Raw genomic sequence first — 13,032 nt, 5'->3', positions numbered from 1 at the left:
TGGACATTAAACTATTTGAATTGACTGATGAAATTTGTTTTCATCAATCACATTCTCCCTTCTTCCCATCACTGATAAATAGCACTGATAAATACCAGAATATTTAACTTGTTCTTTGGCTGCTTTTTAAAAAAACAAAAACAAAAAAAGTGGCCATCCTCAGCTACTATTTCAACCTTGGCTGCAATGACCTGTTGGGTCTCTCCCAGGAGTTGCAAAAGAATGAAACCTCTTTGAAATGGATATCAACGGTTTACTGATGGTTTACAACCACTACATCTGTCACAAGCTCTTATCTGAACCTTAGAAGTGGTCTTATCTTTATGGAATTATGTTTGTAGGCTCGCTCATGAAGACCATATAGGACAAACAACTGTTTTAGCCTTTCTTTCCTGAAAGAATCCTAGTTGGTCTGTGCAGATACAGTAGCAGATAGCGTAGTGGTGAGCTTATTATAACCTCAAACCACAGAGGTATGGGCATGAATGTTATGTGCAAAAAATGCAGGGGGAAAAATAGAATGTTGAGAGGCCAGGAGAGAAGATTGCCTATATGCATAAGAGTTATTTCCAGCTGGTCAAATACTCTTCACTTCTCTTTTTGGACACACATATATACACATACATGCATACATGTATGCACTAATTATATCTTACATTTCTCACAACACTTTCTCTAAAATAGCTATGTTCCCTCATTGCTAACTGCTATTGTAGGTCTCTGGTTGATTTTCTATTTTGTGCTGCTTATTTTCAGAAGCCATCACTGATTGCCAAATTTATACTGCTTGAATTAAATATGCGCCAGGAACCTTGAAATGGCTGAAGCTTTCTAGCAGGCAATTTTAGTTTTAAAAGGATAACAAGTGTATTACAGTATCTAGAGCAGGGGTAGGCAACCCAAAACACTTAAAGAGCCACTTGGACCCGTTTCCCACCAAAAACAAAACACTGGGAGCCGCAAAACCCTTTTGATATCTAAAATGAAGATAACACTGCATATATCCTTTTTTACCTTTATTATAGGTGTGTGTGTGTTTGTGTGTGGGGGGGGTATTTGTGTGTGTGTGTGTGTGTGTGTGTGGTGACGGAGGGGGACTGGAGGCTAAAACATATAAAGAATGGTTGCTGGAATTGGATATATCTATTTTAATGAAAAGAAGGATTAGGTATGACATGACAGCAGTGTTCCAATATCTCAGGGGCTGCCACAAAGAAGAGGGAGTCAACCTATTCTCCAAAGCACCTGAAGTCAGGACAAGAAGCAATGGATGGAAACTAATCAAGGATAGAAGTAACCTAGAACTAAGGGAAAATTTCCCGACAGAATCAGTGGTATGACTTGCCTTCAGAAGTTCTGAATGCTCCAACACTGGAAGTTTTTAAGAAGAGACCGGACAACCATTTATCTGAAGTGGTATAGGGTTTCCTGCCTGAGCAGGGGTTGGACTAGAACAGCGGTCCACAATCTTTCCACCTTGGCAGCCCAGCCTGGCGTGGTGTGTGTGTGTGAGTGGCAGGTGCATGCAGATGTTCACAGCTCTATTGGTGCAAGCGGCGGGTGCACGCGCCGTCCACTCACCCAAATGGAGCTTCACAGGTGAGTGGAGGGTGCTTGAGCAGAGGGTGCTTGTGCTCATGTTTGAAGTTCCCCTCATGCAAGTGCCCTCTGTTCACATGAGTGGAGCTTCACATGTGAGCACAAGCGCCCTCCCCTCAAGCACCCTCTGCTTGTGCGAGTGGAACTTCATGCACTAGCACACTTGCCCATTATTCACATGGCCCAGTTTCAAACAGGCCATGGCCCAGTAGTGGGCTGTGGCCCAAGGGTTGGGGACCCTCCAAGGTCCCTTCCAACTCTGTTATTCTGTTAGATAGAGATAAAATGTAGAGAATACAGATAATGATATTTGCTTTCTTGATAACAGTAATTCACACACACAAAAATCTTAGCTTAGCCATGATGAAGATAGCTTTACATCAGGGGTCTTCAGACTTGGCCCTTTTATGACTTGTGGATTTCAACTCCCAGCATGCCTGGCTGAGGAATTCTGGGAGTTGAAGACCACAAGTCATAAAAGAGCCATGTTTGAAGATCCCTGTTTTACATTGATGAAGTAATTAATATGAACAGAGTAATAAAGGCCATAATAACTGAAATACCTTTTTCATGGCTAATCAGTTATTATATTATTTCTGTCTTCAACATTTCTGTTCCTTTTGTACTCACTGTTCATTATCCTACAATCTCCAGCAGAATGTACCCAGCCATAATACAAGCTAGCATCTTCAGAGAAAACTGTACACATCTGAAACAAGGGGAAATGAAGCTATCAGGCAGATAGACAAGGATGCAAAATCCTAGTTGTACTTAACTGAGATTCAGAGCTACTGTATTCAGATTTAGTATAAACACATACAGATTTATGATTGTTAAATCCAGATTTTTATAGTTATTTTATGAATGTATGTGTACTTACAGGGGGCATGTGCATGGGAGAAGGAATGGTTTTACAAGTATTAAAGATATGATTATGTGCAATCAAATCAGTGACTACATAGATTTTTCCCAGGAGGATCCAGTCCCAACAAGGTCTTTCAAGTCTTCCAACAGTACCTCCATCACTGCTGTAAATGAGCATATCCAGGTTGGTAATGGGCACCTTCCTCTTCTCTTTCTTTCCACCTTTCCCAACATTACAGCCTTCTCTAGACAGCTAAGCCTTCACATAATACGTCCAAAGCAAGATACTGTAATTGGTACATTAAGTCCATTGATTTGTTCAATGATCCATTTATTTGTTTTCTTGGCTCTCCATAGTGTTCTCAGGAGTTTTCTCCAACATTACTATCCAGAAGTGACAAGGTACTTTCTGTCTTGCACCTTCAAAGAATTTTTCCTTCCATGGAGGAAGGACAAACCACTGCCTTCATCATTTTGATCTTTATAAGCATAGAGACTTCATGACATTTGAATATCTTTTCCAAGGCCTTTTTTTTTTTTACAAAGAAGCTTATGATATATTTCTTGACTGACAATTCTTTTATTGTTGACAGTTCCCTTATTGTTGACAATTCCTTTATTGTTGCAGAATCTATGCACTATTTCATTATCTTCATTATCAATTCTAGTCCTGGTTGCTGTACTAACTGTCATACATTTGATCTTCTTCATATTTAATTTTAATCTAATTTTTTTCACTGTGCTCCTTGAATTTCATTACTAAAGTTTGTGGAATGTTTTCATTTTCAGTTACGAGAGTAATATCATTAGTTCATCCATAGTTCTAATTCCATATCCATGAGAGTCAGGATTTCAAATTGATTCTGCATGTTCTTGAAAATGGTGAGTATGTGTTTAAGATCATATTGTGGAAACCAGTTGGCTTACCTCTTCCACTTTAGCTTAATTTGGAACTTGCACATGGGCAGTTCATGATCTGTTTCACAGTCAACGCTTGGCCATATCTTGGCTGTTATAATTGGGCTCTTCCACTTTCTTCTATCAATAATATAGTCAATTTGATTTCTGGTGATATCCATGTATGTAGGCATATTAGCAATGGAGAAATTAAACTGGCAGAAATTGATACATTGTTCTGTTTTCAATTAGTGTCCTAGGCCAATGTTTCTCAACCTTAACAACTTGAGGATGGGTCAACTTCATTTCCCAGAATTCCCAGGTGGCATCCTAGCTGAGGAATTTGGGGAGTTGAAGTCCATTCACTTAATATCCCCAAGGTTGAGAAACACTGTTCTAGGCCATACATCCCAACTAGAGTTTCCTTTTTTATATCTCCACATAGTGTACTAGACTCCAATTACAAGCAGCACATCTTGTTTGTGTGTTCTGTCAATTTCAAATTGAATTTGGTCATAAAACACTTCAATCTCTTCTTCTTTGTGTCAGTAGTTCGAGCATAAACTTGAGCAATAGTCATATGTGTTCTGCACATCAGAAGTTTGACTTGGCGCCAGATTTTTGAGGTTTTAAATGTTTTTAATATGTTTAGTTTTATAGTTTTAATATGGTTTTGTATGTTGTTTTAACTTTTGATTGGGAGCCACCCAGAGTTGGTTTTAAGCTGGGCAGCTATATAAATGTTTAAATAAATAAATATTATAGTGTTGTTCATGAAGTTTAATTGATATTACTTAGTCACTGATTTCAATGTAGCCCAGTACTGTTTCTGTTGTACCTTTCCTAACTATGAAAACAACACCATTCCTTCTTTATTTTTCATTACTGAATAATGAAATAAAATAAAATATTCTGACTTGAAAGGGTCCAATTCCAGTCCAACTTAGTTTGCTGATATCTAAGATTTCAATGTGTAGTTGATTCATTTCATCTTTCACCGTGTTGATCTTTCCCATGTTCATTCTTCTTATATTCCATAATCATCGTGTAATTCTGACTTTGCAACTTTGAATTTTCTTTTTCTGCATGACAACATCACCAAACAGATGCCTTGAGGGCTTTAATATAACCATACTATAAAAACCATTAGTACTTGAAAAATCCTCATTTCTTCTTTAGTTGCATGCTGAGTGCTGTCTGACCTGAGAGGTCCATCATCTGGTACTAACTGTCAATCATTTTATACTTTCTCTCCATGTAGTTTCTTTCATAAAACACCGAAGTGGTTTACCATCGCCTTGACCGGTACAGTACAAATATGCCTATTATCCATCTTTAGCAATAGCAATAGCACCTAGACTTATATACTGCTTCACAGTGCTTTACAGCCTTCTTTACAGAGTCAGCCTATTGCCCCCAACAATCTGGGCCCTCATTTTACTGACCTCGGAAAGGTGGAAGGCTGAGTCATCCTTGAGCCAGTAAGAATCAAACTTCTGGAGTGAGCAGTGAGTTAGCCTGCATTACTGCGTTCTAACCACTGCACCACCACCATAGCAACTTTCTACATCACCTCTGCCAATATAGGCGCCTGCTTGCTTTAGCTGGGCAGCTGGAATGAACTTCAAGCCTTATATGTCCTGGTTGGGAATATATATTGGCATAACTCCTGGTGTTCTTCACTCACCACTCCAAGAAACAATCTCCCCACCATGATAACACCAACACAGATGGGCTTTCAGTGGGTGGGTAAGTGATAATGAAAATAGAGGCTAAATAATTTTTACAAAGGGAGTATTATTTTACAACCCATTAATTTTATACAGGTGATATTAAGTTAATATTAATTTAAGTTTGAGCCAGATCTTGGTTTATGGTCAGCGTACATTGTACAACATATAGTGCGTATAAATGTATAAGAATCTATACATTTATACATATCTGAAAAAATATCTTCACGTTTGGATTCAGTGGGAGATAGTGACATTCACTAAAAAAAAAAAAACAGGGATTCTGGATAGCACATAGAATTTTTGTTTGTTCGTAATCCTTTTTCCTCAGCCTCCTGCATAGTTTTGTTTCTTCATTTGTTAGAACACTGGAAAAAAACAGAAATGTGAAAACTGAGAATTTGCTTTAGTTCACAATTAGTAAGAGCAGTATAAATCATAGATCATTTCATATTAAAATCTGAATAAAATGTATCCATCATCAAAAGGTAATTTCATACCACATGATACAGTACCTAGGCATAGATCCAAAAATATAAAATATTTTAAAGATTGTGTCTGTAAGTGTACATCATTCATGTACAATCAAGAGGAAAATCTCTGCACTGGATTTGCATCAATGGCTGTCTACATCTTTTTATCCTGCATTTATTATTTTTTATAAATAGCTCAAGGTGGCAAACATACATAATAATAATTCCTTCTCCTATATTCCCCACAGTAACAACCCTGTGCGGTCGGCTGGGCTGAGAAAGTGAGCTGAAGTCACATATTCAGCTTTCTTGTCTAGGGTGGGACTACGAATAGCCATATTAAAGGAACAATTGTTACACATAAATGGATAATGATAAGATAATTAATATAAGTTAGGTTGCTGGGAGAAATATCAAAAAGATGATACCACTCTAGTGGCAGAAAGTGAAGAGGAACTAAAGAGCCTCTTGATGCAGGTGAAAAAGGAGAGTGCAAAAGTTGGCTTGAAACTCAACATTAAGAAAACCAAGATCATGGCATCCGGCCCTCTCAATTCCTGGCAAATAGATGGCGAAGAAATGGAAGTAGTGACAGATTTTATCTTCCAGAGCTCCAAGATCACCTCAGATGGGGACTGCAGCCAAGAAATTAAAAGACGCTTGCTCCTGGGGAGGAAAGCTATGACAAATCTAGACAGCATACTAAAAAGCAGAGACATCACCCTGCCAACAAAAGTACATATAGTCAAGGTCATGGTTTTCCCAGTTGCAATGTATGGCTGTGAAAGTTGGACCATAAGAAAGGCTGAGCGCAAAAGAATTGAGGCCTTTGAACTATGGTGCTGGAGAAGATTCCTGCAAGTCCCCTGGACTGCAAGGCGATCAAACTGCTCAGTCCCAGAAGAGATCAACCCTGACTGCTCTTTAGAAAGCCAGATCCTGAAGTTGAAACTCAAATACTTTGGCCACCTAATGAGAAGGAAGGACTCATTGGAGAAGAGCCTAATGCTGGGAAAGATTGAAGACAATAGAAGAAGGGGACAATAGAGAATGAGGTGGCTGGATGGAGTCACTGAAACAGTAGGCGTGAGCTTAAATGGACTCCAGATAGAGGACAGGAAGGCCTGGAGGAATGTTGTCCATGGGGTCGCAATGGGTCAGACATGACTTCGCAACTAACAACAACAACAAATCCATGTCTGTCTGAAAAGATTTTTTTAATTCAGTGTAGTTTACTTCAGAATAAATATGTTTGGAATTTGAATGAAAATATATCACAAGAAAGCTGAATCCATTCAGAACTTGATTTTTTAGCATAAATCAAAATCCATTTTGGAACTCACAAGTCATCATGTTTTCTTTATTCATATTTTTGTTCTATTCTTATCCACTCCTTTCTATAATTTGTTCAACACTTTTAAGTTGTATTTAATACATCATTCATTTTGCATAAGTGTGATAGAATGTGCACCTGGAAATATGTGTACATATGTGTGTGTGGAAATTTGGCAACAGAGCTTTTCCAAAAAAGAGAGAGGGCCGATTAAGGGACTGCACAGTCCCAAAATGGATGGGAGAGGGTGAAAGAGGTTCAGGGTAGCCATGCAGGCTACATTTACTAGGGTATAGAGTTATAACATTAGTTTGGTAAGATTTACATCAGGCCCAAGCCTACAGATGACACAGCAAGATTCAGTTGAGTCCAATCCTTATTTGTTTACACCTAAGGGAGTTTGCCAAACTAAAGCTATAACTTTCTAACCTACTACTAGAGCAGGGATGTCAAACTGCTGGCTCGCAGGCTGGATGCATCATGCCAAAACTGCGCCCACCCCACTGCTGGCAATGGAAAAAAAGACGTGACACGTCATGTAATGTTGCGAGTTTGACACCCCTGTACTAGAGATATCCTGATAGATTCTAAAGTGTAGCTACCCTGAACTTCTTCACCCCCATCTCCCTTCCAGCTCCAGACTGTACAGTCTCTTAATCTGGGTCTCTCTGTGGGAAAACACTGTGTTGCCAAAACTCATCCCCCCTCCCGTACTGCTTCTCCAGGTGCATATTCTATCACATCAAGATTTGCCACTACATCTAGACAAAGAACATGTTTCTCAATCTTGATTATTTGTATTTATTTGAACAGATTTTTACTGCAGTAAGAGTAAGATTTAGTCTGCATATTACACATTCAATGAGAAGTTCTTTCATGTAAAATATCTCTGTCATCTATGTTTGTTTTTATCATATTTCTCTTATCCTACAGTAGTTAGTATTGTGGCATATAAAGTGAATTGCTTTCTCTGGGAATTTCAAATATAGAATTTATGGTAACCCCATTTTAAGACTTGTCTCCCTCTTACAGTTCTTCTACTACCTCGCCTCTTTGTATCCCTGAAATTCAACTTCTTCTTTGTTATCTCAGTTCCATTGTCAACATCTTCTTTTGTCCTTCTTTTGTAGCATTTTCATTTCTAATGAATTCTTTTTGACTTGGAAGCGTGTAATCCATTTTTAAAGATCCTTGTAGCAATTTAAAGTTACTTCCACAATTAACTTTCATAATAATATTATTATATTTCTTGTATGAAAGTATACTTTTTGTATTGCATCAAGATCTCAAACTCAAACTGAATGTTGCCTGACTAATTCATTAGCCTACAACCCCAACAAGAAGTCTTTTCTTATCTTAGCACAAAAGTATCCCTGAATCAAACATGAAGGGAGGGCATTGTCTCTTCATACATACACTTATTAAACAAAATAAAGCAAAACAAAACCCTTCTTTGAGTGTCAGAACAACTTGTGAACCAAGTTGAGAACAGACCCATGCCATTCTTACCAGTACCTGGCAATGTTGTTTTTTTTATCAACCTGAACATCAATTTTTGACTTTATTATTGATGTGCAGTTTTCTTCAGAATACTATCTAGGATGATACAATCTAGCTTGCTTGTTTAATAGTTTTCCCACTCGGTACTCCTGTTGCCTCTCCCTGGGCAGTGACTACCACAGAGGGCACAAGCAGACCGCAATTCCTGGAAGGTGATGCTGCTAAGTGTGACGGGTGTCAAGGTGCCACCTGAGTGACTTGACCACAAAATTCTCCTGTTGCTTGGAGACTTGCTAAGCTGCGCTAAGGTGCTGCTCCCCTCCCTGGAGCACTTCCTATAGTTTTGCTGTTAGCATTCTGAGAATTTACAAATAGTGCTGTCATCTCTAAAGTATGCCTGGAGGACTGCGAGACCCCTGTTCTACATCACTACAAAAACAAATTAAATTGCCTTGTTTATTTCATTACTCTCGGCAATTATAATGTCACTATAATGGCAACAAAATTAAAACAGAATTCAATCCAAATAATAAAAACAAAATTAAAATAGAAGAGAAAAATAAATAAGAACAAGCTGGGCCAGTGATGTTACTGAAAGGGTCTTGGGGGGAGGAACATTCCCAAAATCTAAGAGGGAGGAGGCCATCTAATCTCAGTGGATCACCCATTCCATAGCACTGGTCCTGCTAAGGATAAATAAGGCTTTCTAGCCTTGGTTCACATCTCTGGAAATGCAGGACAATAAGAAGCCCCTCTATATATGATCTAACACAGGGGCCTTCAAACTTGGCCCTTTTATATCTTGTGGACTTCAACTCCCAGAATTCCTCAGCCAGCATGCTTGCCTCAGGAATTCTGGGAGTTGAAGTCCACAAGTCATAAAAGGGCCAAGTTTGAAGACCCCTGATCTAACAGGTCAAACTAATTCTCATCAGAGAGGATGGTCCTATAGATACTCAAGTGTCAAGTCACAAATATCTTTTTAGATTAACACCAGCAGTTTAAAAATAATATTTATTTATTTATTTTTATAAGTAACCCAAAGGTGGCAAACATACATAATATTCCTTTTCCTATTTCTCCCACTGCAACAACCCTGTGAGTTGGGTTGGCTGGGAGAGAATGACTGGCCCAAAGTTGCCCAGCCAATTTTTCAGACTAGAATACACAGGAGGGACTAGAATACACAGTCTCCTGGTTTCTAGACTAGACCAAACAGTTGGCAAATACTCTGGCAGCATCAGGAACCAGTGAAGACATGGGCCACCACATGTGGATCTTATTGCAATTTCTGACAGGTCTCTGAAGGTGGCCACAAGTAAAGTACATTGCAGGAGTCTATGAGGTTGGTTATGAGAGCAGGAGGGATTTTTCATTGGCTTCACCTGGACCAGATAAAGATGCAATAGGTCAGTGATGGTGAACCTTTTAGAGACCGAGTGCCCAAACTGCAACCCAAAACCTACTTATTTATCACCGGGTGCCAGGTGGGCTTGGCCACTGGATGGGCGTGGCTGTGGTCATGGCAGATTGGGTGGGTGTGGTTAAGGTGGGTGTGGTCACCTCAATGTTGCTCGTGGGGAGGGACGCCTGTGGGGGCCAGGCAGGGTTGGGAGAGATCCAGGGAGTCGGTGGCAGGTGGGGAGGTGGCAGGAGGCTCGTCCTGCATGGTGAGGTGAGACAGGGCGAGACAGGGTGGGGGGTGCCTTGTCGCAGGGCAAAGTGAGCAGGGCCGGGGTGGCTGCTGCGTGACACCGTTGGCCCCACACACAGAGGCCAGCGAGCATATGGGGCATCAGTGTCCATCAGCAGACACAACCTGCCGGCCTCTCGACCAGCGCACTCTGCAGTCTGCCCCCAGCAGTTCAGAGAAGCCGCCTCTGAGCTGAATGGCTGGCTGACAGCTGAGGAGGTGATGCAGCAGGTCGTGCCCGGGAAAAGGAGAGGATGCGAGATCAGGAAGGATGGGATGGAGGAGGAGGGAAACTAGCTATGCTGGGATGCATCCGGCCACGTGGGACCTTGAGTTAGCAGGCGGCAGGTTGAAGAGGGACGGTTGCCATCTCCAGGGCATGGCACGTGTGCCCACACAGAGAGGGCTCTGAGTGCTGCCTTTGGCACGTGTGTCATTGGTTCGCCACCACTGCAATAGGTGCATCAGTCAAAACCGGGCAAAAGCTCCCCTAGTCATGGCCTCCATGATTCCAAAGAAGCCATGAGTTGAGAAGAGCCTCCAAATCACAGTCTTGCTCCTGGAAGGAATCTGCATCCATCTGCAATTGGCTTATCTTGAAGAAGCTAAGCAGTGTAGGAGCTGGTTAGTACTTGAATGAAAGACTACTAAGAAAGCATAGAGAACAGTAAACCAACTTCGGTAACTTGTCAAGAAACTTTTGATTAGAGCACTTCAGCTCAAATGTGTTTAGTGATGCTCATCTTACTCTCATCTAGTCCAGTCTTAGTTGAATTGTTTTAATCCAAGAAATTGAATCTGGAATGTTCCAAGGGTGCAAGAAAAATTCTCTGCCCCCATTTTCTCTACTCCCTGGTTTTCATTCGGCGGTTTCACTTCTCCCGGCGATGAGTTTGGGATGTGTGAGTGTGTGTGTGTGTGTGATCTAATGAAACATCTTCCAGTTCTTCAAGGTCGACTTTAAGAGCGTCCAAGTTTTAGAGTCTTCTTCTGCATCCTCACTTCTCTAGGCAAGACCGAGCAGTTGCTCTTTTATGCCCACTGCACGCCGTGCGCGCAAAGCACCCCCTCCCAAGTTAATTCGCGCTAAGCCTCCCTCTTTGGAAGACTTCGCCGATTGTTCATTGTCTTGTGACTCCTCAGCCCCCGTGGAAGAAGCTGAGAGAAAAAGTAGCGGCGGCGAAGGCGACAGGGGCGTGTCCCTCCGCGGTCCCCCTCCCGGGTGACAGCCAGGGCTTCGCCGCCTCCTCTTTTCCTCAGAGGCGGGCTGTCTGCCTCCCCTCACACTCCTTTGCGCTCGCCGGGAGCGCCGAACCAGAGAGGGAAAGCGCGCGCGGGAGCGAGAGAGCTTGAAGTTGGCCGCTATGGGGCGGGCGCCTTGGCTTCCCCTCTTGCTCCTCACCGTCGCCCTGAACCGGTGCGGTTCTTTACTTGGGCAGCCCCGACGGCCGCAGCGGAGCCCGCAGCAGCAACAAGCAGCGCCGCAACGAGGTACAGTAAGATTTGGCGGCACACAAATGGTTTCGTAAAAGAATAGTGCATCTCTGAGGGGCTTCTGGCAAAAAAAGAAAGAAAGAAAAAAACCCCGTAAACAACACACTTCTGCTGCGGCTCCTTCTCCCCAACTATGCTTCTTCCTTCTGCTCTTCTTCCCCTGTTGGGCTTTGGATCTTTCTTTCCTATGAAGACAAGTGGTGACATCTCCTTTCCCCCCAAGAAGCATCAGAGTAAGGTCCAAACAGGGAGCAAGTTTTTTTTCCCCTTTGAGGAAGCTGGGCTTCCAACTTGTATCTGGGAAGAGTGATGTCAGTTGTCTCAGGTTTGGTTCTGCTTTTTCAGAGAGAATATGATTTCTGCAAGAAATCTCATCTTGGGCCTGTCAGAGAACAAAATACAATTTTCAAAGAAATAGTAAATAGAATTCCCTCCCCACACTAATTATTGCAAGCTGCTTTGAGATACCAACCTAGATCTGTTAAGAAGGATTTTGAATTCCAATGCCTGCAATAATAATATTAATAATAATAGTATGAGAACTGAGTAATTATTGGAAGAGTTTTCTGTAGAAATATGTTTAGACTTTGTCCAGTCTATATATATAGTGTGTGTATAGATGATATAGATAGATATAGATATAAAGATATTTCCAAATGTCTCAGATTTCAGTCAAGTTCAGGCAAATTTTATGATGATAATTCCAAGATGTGACAGTCAATAAAAGGGAAGAAAAACATCTTCATCCATTATTGCCTCTATAATAATATAATTGAATTGTATCATTTGATTTTATTGTGGATGTGGCAATATGATCAACAGGAATGGAGAAAGCCATTTAAGATGTGAACAGAAACAGTTCTAGAATGATGTAAGATACATGCAGCTCAATGTTAAGTTTCATTGCACAAAAGTAATTGTGGTAAGGCTTCTTGGGATGGAGAAACTTAATTAAAATAGCTTGAATAATAAAGACCTGTGAATTTTTGTAGTAATCTCAAAATAATCAAAAACTTCCAGTATCTAGGGATTTTCTGCCCATCTCATATTTTTGGTGAGAGGATTAAATGGTTGTGATGTATTATCCCTTTTCAAACCCTCAAGCAATTGGTTTTCTAATACTAATTTTAACCCATAGAAGATTATTTGATTATAGATGAAGCTTTTTACAAATGTACTTGGGGATAAGTACAATTTAAATCAGTGGAAATTAATTGGGACTAAAGTTGCAAAGGATTTGGGCTGCATATATCTTAATATAATTTAAACTAATATAGAATATGGGGGAAAGCATCCTTCAGACATAGGGGCTACATTTGGAAATTGGATCACTGAAAAACAGGAACAGTAAGTCACATTTTAAAATAGCACATTAAAATCATTGGAACATATATTCAGTACTGCTGACATTTAAGCTTCAGACAAGGAGTAATTTTCAGCTATAGAAAT

The 13,032-nt window shown here is 40.7% G+C and overlaps 1 protein-coding gene across 10 annotated transcripts in view; it reads left to right on the top strand.

Moving 5' to 3' along the window:
* The first annotated feature begins 11,280 nt into the window (after positions 1-11,280).
* The window catches only part of LAMA2 (laminin subunit alpha 2), a 471,875-nt gene continuing 470,123 nt past the window's right edge, over positions 11,281-13,032 (top strand). For 5 of the 10 annotated variants that reach the window (XM_039324668.1, XM_039324684.1, XM_039324648.1 and 2 more), the window contains exon 1: positions 11,286-11,580. In XM_039324668.1, the coding sequence (XP_039180602.1) occupies positions 11,454-11,580 (127 nt within the window). In that variant the 5' untranslated portion in view covers positions 11,286-11,453. Of the gene's footprint in view, positions 11,581-13,032 lie in introns of all 10 variants that reach the window. The other 5 variants (XM_039324713.1, XM_039324702.1, XM_039324695.1 and 2 more) reach the window with 2 other exon arrangements.

The sequence above is a fragment of the Crotalus tigris genome, unplaced genomic scaffold (assembly GCF_016545835.1).
Source record: "Crotalus tigris isolate CLP2741 ecotype Arizona unplaced genomic scaffold, ASM1654583v1 scf7180000017611.44802233496:7321179, whole genome shotgun sequence".
NCBI lineage: Eukaryota > Metazoa > Chordata > Lepidosauria > Squamata > Viperidae > Crotalus > Crotalus tigris.
Note: the sequence above shows the minus strand (reverse complement) of the source record. Positions and strands in the feature narration are given on the sequence as shown.